This window comes from Eucyclogobius newberryi, unplaced genomic scaffold (genome assembly GCF_026437365.1).
Source record: "Eucyclogobius newberryi isolate DKJ021-1_F unplaced genomic scaffold, fEucNew1.0.hap1 SCAF_19, whole genome shotgun sequence".
Taxonomy (NCBI): domain Eukaryota; kingdom Metazoa; phylum Chordata; class Actinopteri; order Gobiiformes; family Gobiidae; genus Eucyclogobius; species Eucyclogobius newberryi.
The window spans coordinates 10,145,669-10,169,234 of NW_027315823.1; the positions used below are offsets into that span (position 1 = coordinate 10,145,669).

General features: G+C 43.3%; 3 protein-coding genes across 3 annotated transcripts in view; 2 read left to right on the forward strand and 1 right to left on the reverse strand.

The window, feature by feature from the left end:
- Nucleotides 1–126: 126 nt before the first annotated feature.
- bin2b (bridging integrator 2b) lies at nt 127–6,061 on the reverse strand. The gene is made up of 12 exons (XM_072451690.1): nt 5,926–6,061; nt 5,032–5,112; nt 4,002–4,056; nt 3,602–3,696; nt 3,409–3,504; nt 3,239–3,346; nt 3,064–3,149; nt 2,427–2,502; nt 2,271–2,353; nt 937–1,666; nt 576–668; nt 127–374 (listed from the first exon to the last, which is right to left on the reverse strand). The coding sequence occupies exons 1-12, from the start codon at nt 6,019–6,021 to the stop codon at nt 261–263; spliced, it is 1,713 nt and encodes a 570-aa protein (XP_072307791.1). The 5' UTR covers nt 6,022–6,061; the 3' UTR covers nt 127–260.
- Nucleotides 6,062–11,595: 5,534 nt separating this feature from the next.
- txnrd3 (thioredoxin reductase 3) lies at nt 11,596–18,875 on the forward strand. Its single transcript, XM_072451709.1, has 16 exons — nt 11,596–11,885; nt 12,100–12,160; nt 12,857–12,966; nt 13,177–13,284; nt 13,383–13,455; nt 13,527–13,646; nt 13,737–13,879; nt 14,006–14,121; nt 14,252–14,477; nt 15,331–15,414; nt 15,875–15,951; nt 16,519–16,675; nt 16,973–17,080; nt 17,329–17,424; nt 17,503–17,637; nt 17,970–18,875. Exons 1-16 carry the CDS (start codon nt 11,769–11,771, stop codon nt 18,030–18,032), a joined length of 1,794 nt encoding a protein of 597 aa, XP_072307810.1. The 5' UTR covers nt 11,596–11,768; the 3' UTR covers nt 18,033–18,875.
- A 4,497-nt stretch (nt 18,876–23,372) lies between these two features.
- LOC140365338 (carbohydrate sulfotransferase 11-like) overlaps nt 23,373–23,566 on the forward strand; it is a 12,800-nt gene continuing 12,606 nt past the window's right edge. Inside the window, exon 1 of the mRNA XM_072451710.1 lies at nt 23,373–23,566. This exon is cut by the window's right edge and continues 40 nt beyond it. Within this exon, the coding sequence (XP_072307811.1) occupies nt 23,513–23,566 (54 nt within the window). The 5' untranslated portion in view covers nt 23,373–23,512.

Consider the following 23,566-nt stretch of genomic DNA (forward strand, 5'->3'; position numbering starts at 1 on the left):
TGAAGCTACACACAACATGCCATTACACAGTACATGGTGCGTGTGAACAGATGCAGAAAACACACTTTCCATTATTAGACACGACACCGGACAAAAATCATACAGCTTTATTATACATTGCATATACGTTTATAAAAAGGTTTCACAGCATTTAAAATAAACGGCCTTTGACATTTATGTAATGAGCTATAATTTTAAAAAGATAACCTCTGCTCAGTCCCATTTCACTTCTCGTTTTGTGCAGAGACAAAAACTGTGCCTCATTCATCAGACTGTACAGGCCTCAGGAGTTTGTCTGAGACCAGCCCGCAGTGACTCTGTACATCTCTGTGCTGGAGCCAGCTCTCCTCCCGGACCGCCCTCAGCTGGCCTGCCTGTGAAGAGGGGCAAATGTACCAGTGTAAAGGACGTGTTTTATTCCAGGAAACAACAATAGCAACACACTTGTCCAGACCAGTTTAAATGCTGAACAATAATCAATAATACAAACGTTATGGCTACTGGTCGAGGACGTCTAATTGCAACATGACCATCTCGTTGGATGAATTCTACAATATCGGGAATAAAAAGCAAACCTCTTGAGATTCAGACAGCACCAGGAGGACGTCTCCCTCTTCAAACTGCAGCAGGCCGTCCTCACTCCCCGCTTGCCTCTCTAGCGCCACCGCCTGGTTACAAAAAAATGATTCACAGGTCAATCACGAGAACAATTTTGAGAGCACGTCATCTATACTCCGCAGTCCTATACCACAATTGTTTCCACACATTTCTATTGGCCATCAGTAGTAGGTGGTGGTAGGAGTAGGAGTAGTAGTAGGAGTAGTAGTAGTAGGAGTAGGAGTAGGAGTAGGAGTAGGAGCTATACTAAAACTGTGCTTTCGTACGTCCATGAGAACATATTCGGAAACGTTTGCGCACACAAGAACAAAGCATTACCTTGTATAAGAAATCCGAAAGATTTGGGGTGTCTTTTTGGTCTAACTGCTCCTGCTTTTTGGGGTGTGGCGCTCGTCTCTCTGCCCTGCGAAAGGACAGGCGTGGAGCTGGAACCGGCGGCGCTTTGGCTTTGGGGTTTTTTGGCTCTTCCACCGGCACGTCCCTCGCATCGTCCTGGGGTTCACTACCATCTGCAGAATGAGCGGACACCTCTAGACTCGCCTCCTCGGTGTTCGGCGCTCCTTCCTCCACGTCCTCCGAGTGATCGGCCGGCGGCTCCGGTTCGGCCTCGGCGGGCGGCTCGGGCTCCGGCTCCGGTTCGGCCTCGGCGGGCGGCTCGGGCTCCGGCTCCGGTTCGGCCTCGGCGGGCGGCTCGGGCTCCGGCTCCGGTTCGGCCCCGGCGGGCGGCTCCGGTTCGGCCTCGGCGGGCGTGTCCGTCGTAGAGTGACTGCTGCAGTCGCTGTTCTCGTTGTCGCACGTGGACCGTCTCCGGGGCGTGTTGCTGCCGCTGGAGCCGAGGTCCGAGTCCGAGGAGTGCACGTCTTTGGTGGAGGAACCGCTGTCTTCTCCCTGCTCCGATGCGATACTTTGAGACTTCTGGCTGGAGGTGGAGGATGCGTCGCCGCCGCCGTTGGAGTTGATGGACACGTGGTCAGCGGGGAAGGCAGTGTTACAGGGGATGGGATTGGAGATGACCAGCGATCTTTTCTTCTTTGACTTGCTTTCCGTGCTGGGATGAGAAGAAGACGAAAAGTTGGCACGACTACCGTATTTTCCGGACTATAAGTCGCTTTTTTCATAGTTTTGGCCGAGGTGCGACTTATACTCCAGAGCGACTTATGTGATATTATTCGTTATTTTCACACTGACAACGGCAAGAGGGCGCTCTAGGCTCTAAGCAACGCAGAAGACGAATCTGCACTTCCTCTATTTCTCTGGAGTTTGTGGAGTTGTTTAGAAGTGATACAGAGGAAGAAGAATTCAATGGATTTAGTGATTTGGGGTAAAACTGATGCTTTGGTAAACCTGTTAGCATGTTCTTTATGCTATAGTTATGTGAATAACTGTTAATATGTTACGTTAACATACCAGACACTTACCACAGTTCTGTCTGTGCGTCATGTAGCTGAAGGTGTTAGCGTTAGCATACGTACACCTATTAACCATGTTCTCTCATCTGTTATTATTTTAAATTGCATTTCAAGATTAAATGTCTGTTCTTGGTCTTGGATCTTAGCAAATAAATTTCCCCCAAAAAAGCGACTTACACTCCAGTGCAACTTATAGTCCGGAAAATACGGTATAATGTCACATGTCGTTATCAATAAACTTACCTGCTCAGACCTTTAACAATAAAAGCTTTTCCTGAATGCTGTGTCTCTAGTTTCTTCATCGCATTGTACAAGTCACGGTTTAACTGCACGTCGAAGAAAAAACAACACGTTAATTAAGAAATATTTGCAATTATAATGATGCGTCTTGTCACTTACCGCACTCATTTCTTTGTAGAAAACGTCTCTGAGGTTGGATATGTTTTGGAAGACAGTGACATAGCAACCAATCCGACTGTAAAGGTGAACAGGAAGAACATATAGTATTACTTTTTTAACATTATTTACTCAAAATTAGTCAAACGGGGTCAGGTTTGTAGTGCATGATGTTTTGGACAATGCCTTTTTCATAATCGCAAAATAACACTTTCCTTCCAATCTTCTTCTCAGTCTTATCTTTGTGTTTTATTATCTATTCTGATGCAAGCCAAACAGCACGTATTGTTCAGTAGTGTAATGAAATAGATTGTGTATTTTAACTAGCAATAGTGACAGAAAGAAGAGTATCCTGATAACAATGACAGTGGTATTTCAAATCCAACGGAAATGCATATATAAATGTCTATAAAAGTTTATAAATGTGTCAGTTCAGGTCGGACAAACGTAAAAGGAGCGTAAAACTACCCACTAAAGAGCAAAAATGTCACTCAATACACATATTTGAAAGATTACAACCGTTTTTCCCCCACTTTTGAAGCTTTTTGCAGCATACCCGATGTTTAAAGCTTGCACATCTTCACAAAATCATTGCTAATCGTGACTTATCCTTAATTAAACGTCTTGATAATAGCCGTACCTCTGATAGAGTCCCGGCAGCTCCTCTCTCAGCTCACTGTTGATCTCCTCAAAGACATTCTGGGCTTTATTGAACTCTTCTTCTGCCTTTATAACAAAAAATACACGGAGCCTTACTGTCACTGTGCAAGTCATAATCTCTCACTCTAATGCAGTACTATATTGTAGTATTGTACCTTTACTATCTTGGCATCATCCTTCTTCTTTGCACTTTGAAGAGCCTCCAAATGATGTCGAGCAGAATCATAGTCCACCAATTTACGGCCCCGTTTGGAAACTCTTTCCTTAAAGTGATAATGTTATTTAATAGCAGAGATAGACCTAGAACTAGAACTAGAACTATTACCTTAACTTCTGGAAACTGGCTTGTGTAGTTCTCCATGGTTCGGACAAGCTGGTCGTTTATTTTCTCCTCAAAATCGTTCCACAGTAAGTCCTCGCTCTAGACAAACAATTGTGACTTTTGACTTGACCGTTCATGGCATTAATTGGGTAAATGTTCCGAGTTTAATCAAAGTTGTAAACAGTTGTAAACATACGTCTGTAATAACGGCGAGATCTTCCAATCCATCCCAGTCCGACTCGTAGACGTCTGTCAATGTCTGGGAAAGCTTCTTGGACGTTTCATGCACAGCTGGAATAATAAGCGGGATATTATATGCACGCAGCTCGTTGTAAAGGCATTGTTTTGGGTGAGGATTCTGTGCTACAACTACTACACCCAAAACCCAAATGTCAAAATAACACAGGCTTTCTGGAATGGCAAAAAAACAGATGGTGCTGAAGTGTAGTTTGGAGGAATTAAAAGTGCTGCGTCAGCTGTCTGAAACTCGAGGCTGCAGTGAGTCAAAAGCCGAGGATTACAATGGTGTGATTTACCAATCCTCAGTTGAGTTTTGAGTTGACAAAAACCTGTAAATGCTAAAAGGTCGTACTAACCTTTCACGGCTGTGTAATAGGCCCTTACATCTTTGAACAACTTGACGCCGTCCATCTGAGCACAAGACAAATAACATCAGGATAATGTCATATATAGTCTCCCTTATGTCTTTGTGTGTCCCTGGCTCACTCGCTCTGAAGACCTGATTATCATCTAAATGTCCTGGTCCTCGACCTCTCCAGGGCTTTAATATTCCATTGTAGACTAAAGGCAGGTTGAATCTTAACCCTCCATTTCTGTTTAAAGAAGGTCTTTCTTTTTTAACAAAAATAGCTTCCTTAACTCCTATATATATATACTTTCATACCCAAACATGTATGGACAATGTAACAGACCAAGTTTAAATTTGTAATAATTAGGATTTAGTCAAATTATACAATATTAGTTCATTTAATGTGATCACAGTGGTGAAGCGAAAGTTTTTCTAATCTTGTCAGCAAGTGGATTTCCTTCCTGTTTCTGACTTTCGTGTCTAAATTTGTGGGTCTTAGAGGTAAAAGATCCACGTTCATTAGCTAATTAAATTATGGACGTGATTTAAACATCAACAAATATGTCATAAATATGCATATAAACACGTGTACTTTGTTTGATACATTTCTCAAGGCTGCATTCTGTATCAAGCATTTCCTGTTTTCAAGGCCAAGCTGATTGTCTGAACTTGTGCGCTGGCATCATGACATTAACTAAGCAGCAAAACAAAGCCCTGTGTGTGCTCACACTTGCAGACTAAGTGTGGGTGAAGATTGAAATCATGGGTCAATTGACATATATTTTCTTACCATGTCAACAACTAGCCGGGGCGTGACATTTATAAACATTACGATTACTGCAAAGATGGGATTATAGATGAAAATGGGGAGCATTTTCCTTTCAAAATGTACAAAAGAACATGCTCAAATGTCAAGAATAACCATTTGTGACAGTGCTTCGATCCGCACTTTCTGCCCAATCGTTGCCCGGTCTCAAACCTGCATTACAGTGTGTGAGAAGTACGTACTAGTGTGTACAGTATGTTGTAACTCCCACCTGTTGCTTGTTGAGGTTCTGGGAGCATATCTCAAACTGTTCATCTTTGGTCTCCATCGTTTTACCCAGTCTCTGAAGAACCTGCAGAAGATAAAAGTAGCGGAGCACTTCAAAAATGCAAAACTTTGTGAAATCTTTACAAAGTTTACATCCCTGGGAAAAGGTCAAGTCTGGATGATGTTAAGTCTATATTTGAATAAAACTAGTGGAGCTGTGTCACCTGCCAAATGTGTTACAGAATGTGTCACTTCACATTTTTGAGTGCTTAGCAGTTATAGAGTGCATAGATAAGGGTGTTTTTAAGGTCCAATGCATGCAGCTGTTCTGATGTCACCAACAGAATCTTGAAATAGTATGGTTTTTCAACAGAATTTTCCGTAACACACTTAAAAATAAACAGTTTTTAGGTGGTGCTACTACAACATGAAACCACAAAATGACTGAGGAGGTGAAGGCTTTAAGAGGGGAAGTGCACAGACAGGAAGTGGCAGCTTTGTTCACATACACATCCACAGAACCTATATAACACAGCTGAAAAGTACAAGACTGTGTGGCAGAGAACTGACCAACTTCTGTGTAATCCTTGATATACTGACATACATAATATAATACAACATTAAAACGTGACTAATGCTTGAGAATCAGATGGATTTTGTGCTTAATGACGATGAAAAAACCTGACACAGAGAGGCTAAAATGTAGTGTTCATCCTCATATTCTATTCTATTCTTTTCTATTCTAACAGGGGACTTCCACTCACTTTAGAGCAAAGACCACCAGGAAAGTAAGCAGCCCTCCCACAGCAAGGGAATCTCAGCTGTCACTTCTTTTTGTGAGATCAGCATGAATGGGGGGTCGGAGTTGAAGAGAGCGCACATGAAAACGGGCTCTTACCTTCTCCTGAGCTCTGTTTAAAGACTTCTGGACCCGTCTGGCCAGAAACCCTGCCCCGGCGTGGAGGTTCGGACCCATCTTATTGTTGTCAGCCATTCCAACTGTTGCGTTTGTCCCGTTTGTCCTCTCTCTCTCTCTCTCCTCGCTGCTCCCTCTTCTTGAGAAACTGCTTGGCTTGCGGCTTCACGCTGGAGCCGCATCTGTTTTGTGTCTCTGCGCTCGGGGGAGGAGGAGGTGGAGGAGGAGGTGGAGCGTACTTTAGACGGGGATCCAGTCAGCTGCTTCGTAAATCCGCATGTTTTTTTGTTTTTTTTTTGCGTAATTGGGGCAGCTCTTGTTCAAACTTGCAGGAGGAATTAATGCCCCCGGCCTCTCCTAAGCTGACATAATACTGTTGCAACACGTATGACCCGCTCGCTGACTGTCACCTCTGTGTGGGGGCCCCTGCTGCACCCTGCAAACACACTCACCTGAAAATTATGCGCGCAGATTGCGAGTTTGACGACGTGACGAACGTCTGATGCAGCAGCAGTGACATCAGCAGGAGAGGTTGTAACACCTACAGGCTGTGCACGGCCAGGGTGAAGGAAATCTGTCATCTTAAATCATTGCAATCGCGTTTAAAATGGTTGCAATTCGTGGTAAATCAAAAATGAAGTACATGCGTGTTTAATATATTGTGCTTTTGGTCCGTGCACGTTGGAGTCATATTGTCCAGCAACGAGGCTCGAATGCTCAGAAATGTTGTTGTTGTTGTTGTTGTTGTTGTTGTTGTTTTATGGCGGTTGGCATCCAAGTGTTGCATTACCGCCAGACTTTATTCCTCAGACTTTGTCGTAGTCCGTAAAAGTACTCCTTCCATTGCTTTGGTGTTACAAAGCCCATGAGGTCATGATATGTCTTTGTGACTAGAATAGTTGTTGTTGTTTCAGAGACCAACCGCCCAGTCTCGTAGACGCACGGCTACCAAGCGGCGACATCAGTGGACATATTAAAGCCTATAGAATGAAGCCTGAAGAATAAAGCTGTACGGTGGAAGCACCGAACGTCAAAGAAGGAGAGGAAGATGAAGAGGAGTCTCCCTGGAATAAAGCCGGTTGGTCTCTGAAACAACAACAACTATTCTAGTCACAAAGACATATCATGACCTCATGGGCTTTGTAACACCAAAGCAATGGAAGGAGTACTTTTACGGACTATGACAGAGTCTGAGGACTACGACAAAGTCTGAGGAATAAAGTCTGGCGGTAATGCAACACTTGGATGCCAACCGCCATAAAACAACAACAACAACAACAACAACAACGGACTACGACAGAGTCTGAGGACTACGAAACGTCTGAGGAATAAAGTCTGGCGGTAATGCAACACTCGGATGCCAACCGCCATAAAACAACAACAACAACAACAACCGGCTTTATTCCAGGGAGACTCTTCTTCATCTTCCTCTCCTTCTTTGACGTTTCAGAGACCAACCGGCTTTATTCCAGGGAGACTCTTCTTCATCTTCCTCTCCTTCTTTGACGTTCGGTGCTTCCACCGTACAGCTTTATTCTTCAGGCTTCATTCTATAGGCTTTAATATGTCCACTGATGTCGCCGCTTGGTAGCCGTGCGTCTACGAGACTGGGCGAGGACAGGAGACCACCCCCACCCCCATCTCGTCACTCTGATCACTCTGACTCCCCACAAGCAGACCCCCATCACTCCGACTCCCATTTAGCGCCTTTAGCCTGTTTTCTATATCTGCCCAATCAAGCTCCTTTGTTCCAAGGAATCTCCCTGCAGCTTTAGCAATGATCCTGATCCTTTCAGTTCTGCTTTGAGTCTGAGCAGCACAGTTTACAACATCCACCATAAAGAGTACAAAATCCTCTCTATCCACAACCAGGGTATTCTCATTAATTCTGGAACCTGCACACTTGGGACCTCCACTCTTGAAACCTTCACCCTTCTTGGGAGCCACGCTGGCCTCTCTCATTTTGCCCTGGCTGGGAGCAGCGCTGGCTCCTCTCTCTGTATTTACTCTAAACTCGTTACTTGAAACTTTCTTGACTGCATCTGCATAGGATATACCTTGAGAGACCTTTATTTTCTGCACCTCAGCAGCTCTTTTGCTAAACCTGCATCCCCCGTAGGCAGAGCTATGTTCTTCCCCACAGTTACAGCACTTCAGTTTTGCACCCACGTCACACTTCCCATACTCATGATCTCCTGCACATTTACCACACCTTTGCCTCCCTCTACAGACCGCTGCAATATGCCCAAAGCGCTGGCACTTAAAGCAACGCAGGGGCGGCGGAACATATGGCCTGACGCTATAGCACATGTACCCAATGAACACCTTACTAGGCAGGCACCTCCCTTCAAGTGTTACCATTACCGACAAGCTGTCACATCTTACCCCAAACCGGGTCACCTTCAAATGCCTAGCGTCCACCACCGTAACTCCAGTCAAATTCTCCTTAACTTCATCCACAGACGTTGCCGTAGGGACACCTACGATAACTCCTCTGACCGTGTTTCTTTCAGCATCAGACACAAGAATGTCCTTTCCACCCAGACGTTTAGTTCCAATCGCCTTCCGTTGCTGAGCCGCGTCCTTGCACACGACCAGCAGCGAGCCATCTCTAAGGACACTCGCACTCTTGATCACTCCCACAGCTACAGTTAGACATTCTTGTGTCTGATGCTGTAAGAGGCACGGTCAGGGGAGTTATAGTAGGCGTCCCTATGACGACATCTGTGGATGACATAAAGGAGAATTTGACTGGAGCTAAGGTGGTGGATGCTAGGCGGTTGAAGATGACCCGGGATGGGGTAAGGTGTGACAGCCTGTCGATAATGATTAGATTTGAAGGTGGGATCCTGCCTCGTGTGGTGTGCGTTGGGTACATGCGCTATGGCGTACGCCCATATGTTCTGCCGCCCCTGCGTTGCTTCAAGTGCCAGCGCTTTGGGCAAATTGCAGCGGTCTGTAGAGGGAAGCAGAAGTGTGGTAAATGTGCAGGAGACCACGAGTATGGGAAGTGTGACGACGGAGCAAAACTCAAGTGCTGTAACTGTGGGGGAGAGCATAGCTCTGCCTACGGGGGATGCGTGTTCAGCAAGAGGGCTGCTGAGGTGCAAAAAGTTAGAGCCTCTCAAGGCATATCCTACGCGGATGCGGTCAAGAAGGTGTCTGGTAGTCAGGTGACGGTGGATGCAGTGGGGGCTGCCAGTGCTGCTGGTGTCCTAGGCGACAGGGGAGGGGGCAGCGTTGCCCGCGGCCAGGCGGAGGTCCCCACTGGGATGCCTGTGAGTGTGGCTTCCACGGGCAGAGGCCCTGTGGGTGCGGAGGATGTACTGGTTGTGAAGAGGAAAGATTTCTTCCTCTTTATAGTGGAAGTGATTAACTGTACTGGGCAAACCAAGAAGAGATCCGAAAAGACTAAGATCATCGCTAAGGCTGCAGGGAAGTACTTTGGAGCTGGGGGCCCCGAGTGGACGGAGATAGAGGATGCGCTGCGGGAGGGCGCCCTGCCCCATTCTGGCAGTGGGAGTGGGGGGGCTTCCGATGCGCCGTCAGGTTCCGGGGGCTCATAATGGCGGTGGTTGTCTTGCAATGGAATGCGCGTAGTCTTCGTGCTAATGGCCAGGAATTTAAGCATTTTGTCTCTACCTTGTTGAACAAGCCTCACGTTATGTGCGTGCAGGAGACTTGGTTACGACCTAGGTGGGGTTTTGGGATACAAGGGTATGTGTGTGTTAGGAATGATAGGGAGCAGGGTAGAGGCGGAGGTGTGGCTGTGTTTGTCCGAGATGACCTAAATTACGTTGTTGTCAGTGTGTGTAAAGCGCCGGAGGCCCTGGCGGTGAGGGTCTGGCTGGGTGGTGAAGCTGTTACTGTGGTTAACCTTTATAATCCGTGTGGTGAGTTAACGTTTGAGTCCTTACATAGTATCGGTAAGGATGTTCGGGGAAAGGCCGTGTGGTGTGGGGATTTTAATGCGCATAGCGCTTTGTGGGGCGGTAGTGGTACCGATAGGTATGGGCAGGTGGTAGAGGGTTTTATCAATCAAAGGGAGTTGGTTTGTCTGAATGATGGGGGTGGGACCTGCTATGATATGGGGACCGGTGCGGAAAGTGCAATAGAGGTGGGGTGTGTTGGAGACTGAGCCGAGGATGAGGAGCAAGAGGATGTTCTAACGCGCTTGGACTTCATGGGCCTAGAAACGCCAAAGTGATGGAAGAAGGACTTCTAAAGGATAAAACGACAAAGACGTCCCATGACCTCATGGGCTTTGTAAAACAACAAAGACGTCCCATGATCTCATGGGCTTTGTACTTCCAAAGCACCGAACGTCAAAGAGGGCGAGGAAGGTGAAGAAGAGTCTCCCTGGAATAAAGCCGGTTGGTCTCTGACACAACAACTATTCTAGTCACAAAAACACATCATGACCTCATGGGCTTTGTAACGCCAAAGCAATGGGAGGAGTACTTTTACGGACTACGACAGAGTCTGAGGACTACGAAACGTCTGAGGAATAAAGTCTGGCGGTAATGCAACACTCGGATGCCAACCGCCATAAAACAACAACAACAACAACAACAACAACAACAACAATGTGTAAATGACAATCCGCTGCCAATTGTTGTTGTAATTATATAATATTTTGTTGTCATTTTTGAAGAGGCGTGGGGCAGTTCTGTAGTATTGAACAGGAAGTCATGGATCGGTTTCTATTGCTAAGTTGTTTTAGATCGATTTTGTGGTTTACGAATAACAAAATGTAAAATAATGTTCTACTCATAGATCATTATAGTTAAATTCTCCCTGAAAAACAGTCTCCTTTGATCCCTGCACCCTGTTGGTGCAAAGTGTATCAATTGTATTTAATTTAGGCAAATCTCTTTATCTCCACATAGATCCATGCAGCTCACAACTGTTGACAAACTAAACATCAAAAATAGTTTACATCGATTTGAAATTTGCCCATTTGGCACACACTTTCAGCCTTTCTCCAGCAGATGGCGCTCACACATTGTTATAATCTTTTGCTCATTGATTGTGTCGATGGAAAGAAATTGAAGATAATGGCAGACCTCATTTAAATGACTTAATTTACTCGTGAGTTGGTGTGTTTCTCTTATGTTTTCCTATAGTTTCTTGCTGGTGTTGTGTATTATTAAGTGCTCTACAGACACTGTATATGTTTTTAAACAAATACTTAAAGATGAAGTGTAAATTAATATAATTTAAACTGGGATCAGCCTTAGAACATCAAAACATATGAAAAATCAAGGTGTTTTTGGCAGATGATAACCACTCAGCTGCGAGTAAACTTGTTAGAAAACCTGTATTTCACGTTATTTGTATATTTAATCGGCCATTGTTGTGCATAATTATCATATCCGAGGCCACAGGGCAAGCGCATGGGCAAACGTGACACGCCAACTGATATTCTCTCGATGACGTTTTGGTGATGCGTTCGTTTTGATCATGGGAGTGGGTGTGTGGGCGGGGCTCTGGCTTTGAGCCGCCGCTGCGTCACCAAGCGCGGTCTCGTAGCAGGACGTAAAACCAAACGCACCCTCGGCAGCGGCGCTACAAATAGGAAAAGACGTTTGGCGCGGTTGTAAAGCCGCGAGCGGGCAGCGGGTGTCACGTCGGAGTTCATTCCCGGTTAAGTAACTGGCTCGTGGTCGCGCGGGATCGTGGGTAAAGAACACACGTTTCGAGCACTTCCGGGCCTGTGTCGACGGGACAGCGTGGATCATAAGGCGCTCGTTCGCTTTCTTTTACGTGTCGTTCTTTCCCCCGTCTCTTGAGCTCCGCGGGCTTCAAGCTAAGACACTTTCACAATGCCTCCCGTGGAAAATGCCGGCGGTAAAAGTGAGCTCAAGTCTCGGATACAGGGACTTATTGACTCCAATCAAGTGATGGTGTTCAGCAAGAGCTACTGTCCCTTCTGCATCAAGGTGAGCTGTGGTGTGTGGGGAAGGGGCCTGCACCGGGCCTCAGCCGCACTAGAACATGTCATCTGTAGCGTTTAGAACCACATTATAGCACTGTAAATGCTTTAGGACCTTTGTTTATGGTCTCTAACACTCAGAATTGGGAGTAAGGGTTTCATAAATATGTTAAAAATAAACTAACAGTATGTCTAATGGTTTGTAATGTTTGTTTGTGCAGGTAAAAGACCTTTTCAGAGAGCTCAAAGTGGACTGCAATGTGGTGGAGCTGGATCTCATCGGTAAGAGCTGAGGAATTATTAACATTTATTATGAATTATTGACTTTACTGTGTGATGTTTCAGACTAAAATGCTTGTGGGATCTCACATTTTGACCATTTACGTGTTCACCATCCCATGTTAAACTGAATTATTGTTGTTTATCATTAGTGTTGATTCAATCAGGCTGTTAAAGTAATGCCTTAAATGGGTTTTACAAGGTTTCTGGCTCAAAATGTGTGGTTCTGGTTGCATTGCCTTCCTGTGTGACAAGGGGAATAATGCTGAGTCACTCCCTTAAGACAGATCCTGACAAACCCTGTCCGCTGCTTGCCTTCTTATGTTTTTATCTAAATTGTATTAGTTGGTGGGACGAGACAGAAAATGCACAAAAAACTAAATTGCAATTAAATTCACTATTTTGACCTCACACTAGGGCTTAACCATGTTTATTGTCTGTGCAAATGTAAACCTGTTGATCTCTCTGGACGTCCTTCACATTTGTGTCCACCATTTTATATATTTTTTCCCCTCGTTTTAATTGTTTTTAGGTGAAATATTGGTCCACCTTTTTTGCACAAATACAGCCGATCTATTGCAATTTCCTGTCTTGTGCAAGTTGCAACACTATCACACTTAAATGCAGAGTCTAAATTGGTTCATCATTTTCACTTCAGTTTGGTTCTAGTTTGTAAGTTGTATGTTGTCTTTTCTTCAGACGATGGGACAAACTATCAGGAGATGCTGCTTGAAATGACGGGACAAAAAACGGTCCCTAGCGTCTTTATCAACAAGACTCACCTTGGCGGCTGTGACAAAACACTGCAGGCAGGAAATTCTAATATTACCTTCTCTTTTCCAAAATGGATGATTTCCTTCCTTCATGAAATAGTTTTACTGCACCCTGTATAAATACATTTGCTCTAAAATAATGATGTGTCCTTTCCTACCAAGATATGATGATGTTACATGTAGAATGTTCTAGTTTCAGCCTGTGGGCCCCTCCTTGTTGCGTTACTTATCTATACATTTGTCCAGGCTCACAAGGACGGCAGCTTACAGCAGTTGCTCTCTGGAGAAAGTGAAAAGTATGACTATGACTTGATAGTCATTGGAGGAGGCTCGGGAGGACTGGCTTGTTCAAAGGTATTCTGGACTGTTCCGCCTCCACATCACCTTTTTAGAATCATGTGCACATTTGCATTGCTGTCATGATGATACTGTTTTTTTTGTTTTTTTTTCAGGAAGCCGCTAAGCTTGGGAAGAAAGTAATGGTCGTAGACTATGTTGTTCCTACACCAAAAGGAACAACATGGGGTAAGATGCCGATAGTCCCAATAGTGGTTTTGAGCTCAGTTTGATCTCATACATTCCGCTTTGATCCACAGGTCTTGGTGGAACATGTGTTAATGTCGGTTGCATTCCAAAGAAGCTGATGCACCAGACTGCCCTGCTCTCAACGGCAATGCAGGACGCTCGTAAGTTTGGCTGGGAGTTTGATGAGGCAGGTGAGTAGATACCAGAGCATGTAGTGTTTGACAATGAGCTCATGTCTGGTTGCTAATGTTGCCCCGGCCGGTTCTTTATGTTTTTGCCAGTGAAACACAACTGGGACACTATGAGGAGTGCAATAAACAACTACATTGGCTCATTAAACTGGGGCTACAGGGTGGCACTGAGGGACAAGGACGTCAACTATGTCAATGCTTACGCAGAGTTTGTTGAGCCACACAAAATTAAGGTACCTCCAACTAATATACCTGCCGCAACAATAATTCATTGATAAATATCAGCAGATTACGGTTTTATTGCTATATGAAAGTCAATAAAGGAAAAAGAAATTGACCATTGAATAACTTTTTAATAGGCAACAAATAAAAAAGGAAAGGAAACGTTTTATACGGCTGCAAAGTTTGTGTTGGCAACTGGTGAGCGGCCTCGTTATCTTGGTGTCCCTGGAGACAAGGAGTACTGCATAACCAGGTACGTGCAGTGCAAGACTTCCCTTTGAGTAATAGTTGGTGTAATAATGTTTTTTCTTTTTTGTGAGAAATAGGTTTTTCCTACAATTATTTGAATTCTGTCTAAAAAGTATTGTCTTCCTCCCATTCAGTGACGACCTCTTCTACCTGCCACACTGCCCGGGGAAGACCCTGGTGATTGGGGCCTCTTATGTGGCTCTGGAGTGTGGGGGTTTTCTGGCTGGATTGGGCATCGATGTCACAGTTATGGTGAGGTCGATACTGCTCAGAGGATTCGACCAAGACATGGCCAACCGCGCTGGAGAACACATGGAGGAGCACGGAGTGAAGTTCCTACGCAAATATATCCCAGTAAAGGTACTCGTGTTTGGACATACTTTAGCTTCACTTGACCCTATTCCCGAATTGCTTTTGATTATTTAAAATACCTTTTTTATATTGAATGCCAACTAGAACCACTTTTTTTTTACTTATGTTCTGGCCCTCTGAGAAATAAGTTTGCTTACCATTTACTTGAATAGTCTGCTTTTTATTGGATGTTAGTTGGGGATAATAATGCATAATATTTTCATGTCAAAAGGCTCCAAACAGTTTAGATCAGGTCTAATAAATCCAGCCATTAGCTTATGTCTAAAGCCTTTCTGTCTTGAAGGCAAAGCAAAGGTTTAAGGGCCGAGCTTAGTCCAGTTCTAAAAATATATGCATGTCAATCTGCCTCAGATTCAACATCTAAACCCGAGAAGAGGTGGTAAAGTAATCGCAATATGGCAGAGCTACTGATACTGCAGTTTCCTGTTTATGGAGAAAATGATGGTATAGTCTAAACAACCTACACTATACATTAGCATAGCCAGTATCTATAGTCTTATATTAAATTAAAAAAAAAATTTACTCCACAAAGGTTCGTTTTTCCAAATAAACCACCACCACAGCCTCTACGCAATCCGTGTTCGCTTAGATGTGGTGCCAATGTTATTGAAACTTATTTGTCACTATATAGATTTTTCAGGGCGATATTGAGTTATAGTTTGCATTTTCACTTTTGTTTCTCGACATTAGACGTTCTGTGTATGTATATGTATGTATATGTATATATATATGTATGTATATTTATTTATTTATTTATTTATTTATTTATTTATTTAAAAAAATAAAAAAAATAAAGACCCTGGTATGGTCCCATTTGACATGACTCACCTGTGTATGTCAGATTGAGGAGCTGGAGGCTGGCAGGCTGAAGGTGACAGGCAAGTCCACAGACACGGGCGAGATCTTCGAGGGAGAATTCAACACCGTATGTAATCACGTTTAACACGCACTGCATCTGGCGCCATCTTGTCTGTATGAAACAAAACTCTGGTTCTATGAAGCTTAAGCACTGCCCCTGACGGTCAGTAGGGATGAAATGGAACTAAAGTAACTCACACTGGTATTGGGGCTGCATTTACAGTGCATGCTGATGAATATATACACAATATACGGTAATGCTGCAAACCCCATACATGTACTATAGGTGCTGCTGTTGTGGACATGGACTTCATCCTCGTTTTAATGTAGTCCGAGTGAGTGGTTGGTGGTCTGAGGGTCGTTAGTACAGATTGACATCCTCCCTCTCTTCCAGCTTCCCATCAGAGTATGTTATGAGGGAATGATTTCAGTGTAGCCCTTTGAGAGGCTGTAAAGACACGGCTTGTAAGGCATTATTACAATTTTTACGTGAAATACTGTTATGTTCAAGCCCATCTGTTGTGCAGGTCTTGATAGCTGTGGGTCGAGACGCATGCACCGACAAGCTTGGTCTGGACAAGGCTGAGGTCAAAGTCAACCCTAAGTAAGTGCATCTTTATGGCGATATGAGCTATACATTGAGTAGATCTCTATGAGCAGACGGAGTCATGGTGACTCGACAGTATACAGCTCTCTGGAGGGCTGTGTACTGGGGGAGGGGGTCTTGTCAGCGAGATAAAAGTAAATACGCAAAAGATGTTTGCCATGAACGGAATTACGACATGCATGACAAAGCTTGTGCTTGTTTTGCATTCATGGTATTAACTGATGTTTCTGTTTCTCTAATAAATGTATAATTTCCATACAATTCTACAAACATTGACATAATTTGTGGTTTAGAAGACTTTATTTTATAGTTTTAACTCCTTGTTATGAGCAACTGTGAAATGACTTGAAAGGCCAAAGGGATTAAGACTGCATGAGGCCAACTTAAATACTGAGTCACGCTGCAGTCCCATGACATTGTAAAGTTAAGAACAATCACAGGCATAACAGTGTGAGGAGTGGTCTAACACGTTTGTCTTGGAGAGGGCCGTGTGCTCTTTGTCACCCAAACACTCGAGGATATGAAGCCTGTAGTGTTTTTAAGAGGTTGTTTTTTATATTTTAGAAATGGAAAAATCCCAGTGAGCGATGAGGAGCAGACCAACGTCCCACACATTTATGCCATCGGCGACATCTTGGAGGGTAAATGGGAGCTGACCCCTGTGGCCATCCAGGCTGGGAAACTCCTGGCACGCCGCTTGTATGGGGGTGCCACGCTCAAGGTACAGTCGTTGAAAGGAAGCACTAACAAGTAAATTTAATAAAGTATTATTGGGGACTAATGAGTGTAATAAAAAATATTTAACCAGGTTTATTGTGCTGATAACAAAATGAATGGATACACTGACTACACATTTATCCGTGCTCATACAAGTAATGTGCTACCAAATGTCCTTCTGTCGCGTTTCTTTCCAGTTTGCAAATATGATTCTAGTAACTTGTCCGTGTAAAAGATGTGTTCAAATTTAATGAAAAGTTTTTTTTTTACAAATTACAAAATCTTAATTCCTTCTACCCAGTGCGACTATGTGAACGTCCCCACGACTGTCTTCACTCCACTGGAATACGGCTGCTGCGGCCTGTCGGAGGAGCGAGCGCTTGAGCTTTACGGTCAAGAAAATGTGGAGGTAATGCAGATATATGACGTCTGGACTTTGACCTGTTTCTGAGTGGAGTTTGCTAGGGAGGGTGGCTATGTCTTGCTTAACCACATTCTGTCTAGAATGAGAGTCTTGCACTAAACCGATTGTGGCTAATCCTCATTGAGAAATTAATTACTTTGTGTATCATCATGATATTATTTTTAAAGATATGTTTGTGTCATTTATATGAGATGTTTATGCTCTAAATGTGTCACTTGATTACTTGTGTTTAGATCTACCATAGTCTTTTCTGGCCTCTGGAGTTCACTGTTCCTGGACGGGATAACAATAAATGCTATGCTAAGATCCTCTGCAATAAACTCGACAATGTAAGGTTTTCTTCTCACTTTAGACATGTAATGTTTGCTTAAGTATATACTAACTCATTGTCTCTTCTTTCTCCACAGGATCGGGTAATCGGCTTTCACTACTTGGGTCCAAATGCTGGAGAGGTGACCCAGGGCTTTGGGATAGCTATGAAATGTGGAGTCACAAAAGACCAGCTGGATGTCACCATTGGTATCCACCCAACCTGTGCTGAGGTAACTTTGCAATCAAGCTTGTTTGTGTTGGCTTTCTGTGTGTACTTGGGTGACCAGTTTTAGCTAAAGAACATCAGAATTAGTAGGGCTCCAGTCAACTAAAGAACTTCTTGGTCTTCTAAAGTCAACAAAGAACTTATCAACTGATTAATCAACTGAAGGACTACAACCCTAACCATTAGATTCCATCAGTCCACAGCTGTGTGGGGGCATAATGTTGGTGTACAATGCTATTGTGAAAACATGAAATTTCCCCATTGTGTGGACAAATAAAATGCTTCTTATGTAACGCTAGCAGCACTGATGTTAATGATGTATTCTGATCTTCCTAGATCTTCACCACTATGGAAGTAACCAAGAAGTCCGGTGGCAGCCTTGCTATGTCGGGCTGCTGAGGTTAAACCCCGTTTGTTTAGCTTGCTGCTCTTTCGTTCGACCATTTGGCTACCTCATCCAAATCACCATTAGAGCTCAGTTTACTTGCCTCAAGTTGCTCAGTTGACGTTGCAGCTTTTCTCAGGACAAACACATGGTCATGTGTTGGCTCAGAGCTCAGAGGTAGACTTAAGGGCAGCAGCTGAACAGCGGGGTTACTTCGCTTAAATCCTCTGGCTTCACAGGATTGTTCTTCTCAGAGGAGCACCACTCGTATGTGTGTGGGAGCTGTTTTTGACGTTCTAGCTCGTAACCCAAAATATTGAGGTGAGCTAGAACTGATGTACCACTGAAGAAGCACAACTGTGGCCTAAACCCTACGTCCAATCCCCGACTTAAACACTTTTCTCCCCCTCTAGACTCTGATAGCCTTATAGCATCATGAGATGGTTTAAATCTGCTCTGTGCTATATGTTTGCAGTGTAGAAGTAAATATTTATCTGTGGCAGTTTTCTGCCTTAAAGATGAAGCTTCAGATTTGACCAAAGTCTTTAGTCGAAGTAGGTGGGTAATACATTTCAGAAGGTCAGTACTGTCTCATTCTTTTGATGTAAAGTCAAATATTCTGTATTGAATGCTTCACAAATATCTATATTTTCAAACCTTTTTACTCAAATAAATGCTGCTTTATGTTCTCTCACTCAGTGCTTCAGCAATATTTAAACTGTGTCTATGCTTGCAAAGTACATAAATCTGACTTTCTGTCTTTAAAATACTTTGTCAGCAGTAAATTTTACTTGTTCATGTCAAACCACTGTTGAGTCAATTCCTCTAAGAACTAATAAATTTGCATTTACCCACAAGTTTATTTGTGTTTAAATGGTATTGTTATGGATGAACGGAAGCGTTGAATAAAGTGTAAAAACAGCTACTCTGTAAATATATGGCCTTTCCAAACATGCACAAAATATGTAATGCTGCAATGGCTAATGATTAAAAAAGACTATTGTTTTTGTACATCTTGTTTAATGTGATAATTGTCATAACTGAAGAAAAAAAATACTTCATGATTTTTATGACAATTCTTTTAATGGTGCAATTTTACTATTTGCTTAAACAAAATGAAGTCAAACAGTTAAACATAAATGATTGAGGTCTTTATGATTAGCATTTTTATATGGTAATTTTTAAAAATTATAATCTCAAGACATGATTGCTGAATTTAGTCTCATACATACACTACAGTAATAATATATATACTCTGAACAAACTAAAATTTAAATGCGATGCAATTTGTTTTTTAAGGCTTTTTTGTTGCTTATCCGGCCCTGATCTAGAAGCCTTCATGCACATTTTCATTCATCAATGTTGCGTTTTACATCAAACCGCTCCATTCAAGAGCACGGTCTATAACATCAGTCGTGGGAACATTCAGGTGCGATCAATGGGACCAGGGCTGGTGTGAAGCCTTTGTGGCACCTAATCATTTGCATGTTAAGCACTGGCACCTGCACTGGGCATAACCATAACAACATGGCCTTTGTTTCTGTGGTGCTAAATAAAACTCAATCGCGTTAAAGGTTTTTTTGTTATTTGAGGCCTTTGATACCCGATAACACTTGTACCTCACCCACACAAATCAAGAAATGTGTCTAAATAAGAACATCTAAAAATGGCCTTGATACTTGCCTGTAAATGAACAAATTATGTATTTTAAGTGTTGCATGCCTTATAATAAATGCAAGAATACAATTTTAAAGCAATCGATCAGAGCAAATAAACCTTTATTGACTGGTAGACCATAAAACATTATTGAACGATAATGCGATAAACAGTATTTAAGTAAACATCCATCAATCAATGTATTAACAAGCCAAATACAGTGTGTCCACCCACAATTTAATTAAACTCCATCTAGGAGAGTGCGATGAGTCATGCACAGAATAATGGACCTACTCTGCAACATTTCCACACAGGGAAACGATGGCAACAGAGTAGGCAATCTTCACAGTGAAAGCCTTTGTCAAAGCACCTCTCCTCATTGAAGGTGCTCGGTTACAGTCATGATGTGTTCAGAGGAAAGTCACAAGTCATCCCTGTCTCGGAGTGACTTGCCAGTTTCTTCACACTTGTATTTCACTGGTCAAAAAGCCAGCCCAGGGTGAAATCCATTCTTATGCAATTGATCTACATTACAACTGCACGAAAATAATGACCAAAAATAGCCTTCTGCACGTAACAAATGATTAACACTTCCAGGCAGGCCATTGTCTCATAAAACTGTGAGGATGTAGTTACTTATTATTTGATCCTGGACCTGGAATTTAACTTGACTTGAGTTTTTATTCTTTTCCACTGACCGCATGCACACAAATTAACCCAAACTCCACTACCTGCAATATGAGCTCATTTATTCATTCATTCAAAAGGGTGTGTAGTCTGTTCACTGACTCATTACATCCATATTTCTGTTCAAAAGATGACAAAAAGCTGGACCTTGCTGCCCTCTGGTGATCTGTTCATCCATTGCTTGAATGCAGAGACATGGGCCTATAGACAAACACTTTCTTTCACAAGACTTTCACCTATTCACGTGATACAAATGCTCAAATAGTGCACACAGTCAACAGAGTATTGCTTCAACAAATAGCCCAAGACCTACACAGATCTATAGATTTCTGTAGCAGCATCTGTTGGCCTTATGAGGGCAGTCTTGTCTAACAAAAAGTGAATAAAATACTGTGCAATTAGGCCACTTGTGTTCTATAAACAGCCAAGGGTTATAGTATTTGTATAACTTGACAGTCACTGTGCAATTATAATGTAAAGTGTAAACAAATTATATTATTTTAACTAGTCCATTGTCTTATTTGACCTGATCAATTAGAATATAGATTACATACAATGTCATTATTCTAAATTTCACACCCACTTTGGGAGCCCATGGCCTACTTTTCAGTCAAACTCATCCGTCTAAGTTTAGAGTCTGACCATTTGAGTTTGAAAAGGCATAATTGTAAAAATAATAATAAAATCAAATCATTATCATCATCATTATCCATCAATGTGAGAGTCAAATAATTATGCTAAATCAATGGCTTTAGAATATTAGCATTGGAGTCTGGCTAAATGATGTGTGTTCCTAAAAAGATCATTGTACTGGAATACTGTCATTTGTCATTTCTGAGCTCAGGGACCGGGTGTGCTTTTCATTTGTGCACATCAATAATGCATTTATAAATGATATTGTTTTTGTATGTTGTTTAACTGGTTTCAGTGAGAGCTGTGAGTCAGCGCTGTGAGAATTGCTTGGTTCTACAGTGTTAGTTTGTCGGTTAACCAAAGTTTTTTTTTAAATTTCATTTAATTATGAACATAAAGGTGTGTATGTGTCCTCGGGAAGTACTCATAGGCTGTTTGGTATGAAAATAGCTGATACATTATATGTTGTTTTTCTTTAATTGTAGAAAAATATGTTGTTATGAATAATGTATTGCTGTTGCAACAATACATTTCCCCACTTAACGTCTGAAAGGGAGCTGATGAATTCCTCAAATCTGTGTTGGCTTTTGTTTGTTTGCACATTATGCAGTCAGCAGCACACGGTGATCTTTGTTCAGGAATGAGCTGCACTGATTGGCCCATATGGGAATGTGTACTGGCCCCTGGAGTTGACAGTTACCCATCATGCCCCTGTCAGACAGTAAACACTGACAGGCTTCACACCGTGTTGCCATGAGACGTGGAGTTTGATCAGCCTCGTGCTGCCTAACATGCCCTGACTTCTCTCAGCCTCTCATCCATGCAGGAATGTGGGCAGGTCAAAGGTCAAAGGCAGCTCAGTAAGCAGTCTTCCTCATCGCTCTAATTAGCTAAACATGGATGTTTACGCCAGAATTGGGCATCTGCTGGCCACTGTGGACCCCCTCTGGTTCTGACAGTTCAGGTTGGAGTCACATGTCAGCTTAGTGCAGTCATGTGCTTCCTCTGCACCCTCGTTGGCATGCTGTAACGGGACACTCTGGCCAAACTAAAGTGACAGAGTATTCACTATTAAGAAGTCAGTTTCCTTCTTACCAGCAGCACAGAGAAACTTGACTAGAGCAGTTCCCCCTGAAAGTAGGCCTTATCCTGCTGGGACAGTCAAAGATGAAAAAAATAAATAATTGAAATTAATGAATTTCTGTGAAAGTGTACTATTGACATCTCTTGTCAGAACTATGTTGCAATCTGTCGCTGATCAACTACTTAGGCTGATACTGAAGAGGAGCTTGCACAAGCTTTGAAAGCTGGAAAAATGGATGACACGAAGTTGGACTGGGTGAAGGACTGGTCTGACATTATAATGACATGCAGAAGATGGGAAGGAAAAAAATCCTTTTTTATCCTATAGCAAATTAAAATGTTTGTCTTTGTTGCAGGCCCTTTGGACTTTATATAGGTTGTCTTATTATTGTTCATTGTTCCTAAGTTTGTAAATGTGTCATTGATAATAATAAATAAATAAAAGCTCAGTGTTTTAGTGCAGCAGGTTGGATCATTGTTAGTCAGTGCTATACCTAAAGGCATTATGTTGTGTAAAGTACTATGAATTGCCCTGTGTATGACTTGTGCCTAAGCGCATTGAGCTATTATAATATAGTTCCCTCAGTGTACGGGGCAAAATGAAGACGGAGAAAGACAGTTCGAGCTGACTCAGAAGTAGACGGAAATCTACGGGAGACGAGAGATGCGATACGATCCGTCGCGCTAATAAACAAACGCACGTGTGTGTTGTATCAGTCCGCACTGGGGAGTGCGCATGCGCACTTCCGCCTGCGTTCTCAAATCGCCGAAAAATCGTCCATTGCGCCTTTAAGCAAATTTGATTTAATTTTCAATGGTTTGGCTGTACCGGCATATGAAAAAGTGGGACATGATCCAAACAAGTGGAACAGGAGACAGCGCCTGAACATCTGCAGGAAAACAAAACTAGTTATTATGGTTTAACTTTGAAAAGCGGACGTGCTGTCGTTGCTCTCTTCCGGTGCCTTGACGCGTGTGGACGTCAGTGGACCCACGCGCTGCCGTGAAAGGGTTAAACAGCTGCCTCCAGCTGCTCCGGCTAAACCCTCTCTTCACAAAAGCACAGCGTGATTCCTGCACGACCTCCTCCCGGTAAACGCCGCCTCGGACACCCGCGCCGCACAAACGCACGGACGGCTCTCGGTAACGTGGAGACTACGACACGCGGAGCTTCTTTCCCCGAAGCCTCGCCGCGCGCGCCCGTCCTCCCGGTGAGAGGAGCTCCAGACTGGGACGGGACATGCCAGGATGTGCGGGTCGATGAGAGGCAGCGGAGGAGCCGACCACCAGCAGCAGCAGCGGCAGCGGCAGCGGCAGCGGCCAGCGGGCTCCGGGGCTGCTGTCCGTCATCACGTGAACTGAAAGCGGCGTCTTTTCGCATGAAGCAGATCAGGCTCTGGGCTCCGTGTCCTCTCCCGGCTTCCAGAGACTCATCATGAGAAAACCCAAAGTGATCCGGATCATTTTCGCTTTGAGTCTGGGCTGTTTT

Bases quoted from the DNA above. Each gene is read 5' to 3' on its own strand.
- txnrd3 (XM_072451709.1), top strand. From the start codon at position 11,769: ATGCCTCCCGTGGAAAATGCCGGCGGTAAAAGTGAGCTCAAGTCTCGG. The intron at 12,161-12,856 runs GTAAGAGCTGAG...TCTTTTCTTCAG, and splicing joins GGTGGAGCTGGATCTCATCG to ACGATGGGACAAACTATCAG. The intron at 15,415-15,874 runs GTATGTAATCAC...TCTGTTGTGCAG, and splicing joins TCGAGGGAGAATTCAACACC to GTCTTGATAGCTGTGGGTCG.
- bin2b (XM_072451690.1), bottom strand. From the start codon at position 6,021: ATGGCTGACAACAATAAGATGGGTCCGAACCTCCACGCCGGGGCAGGG. The intron at 4,057-5,031 runs GTGGGAGTTACA...TCTTGTGCTCAG, and splicing joins AGAACCTCAACAAGCAACAG to ATGGACGGCGTCAAGTTGTT. The intron at 2,354-2,426 runs GTAAGTGACAAG...TTCGACGTGCAG, and splicing joins TCTACAAAGAAATGAGTGCG to TTAAACCGTGACTTGTACAA.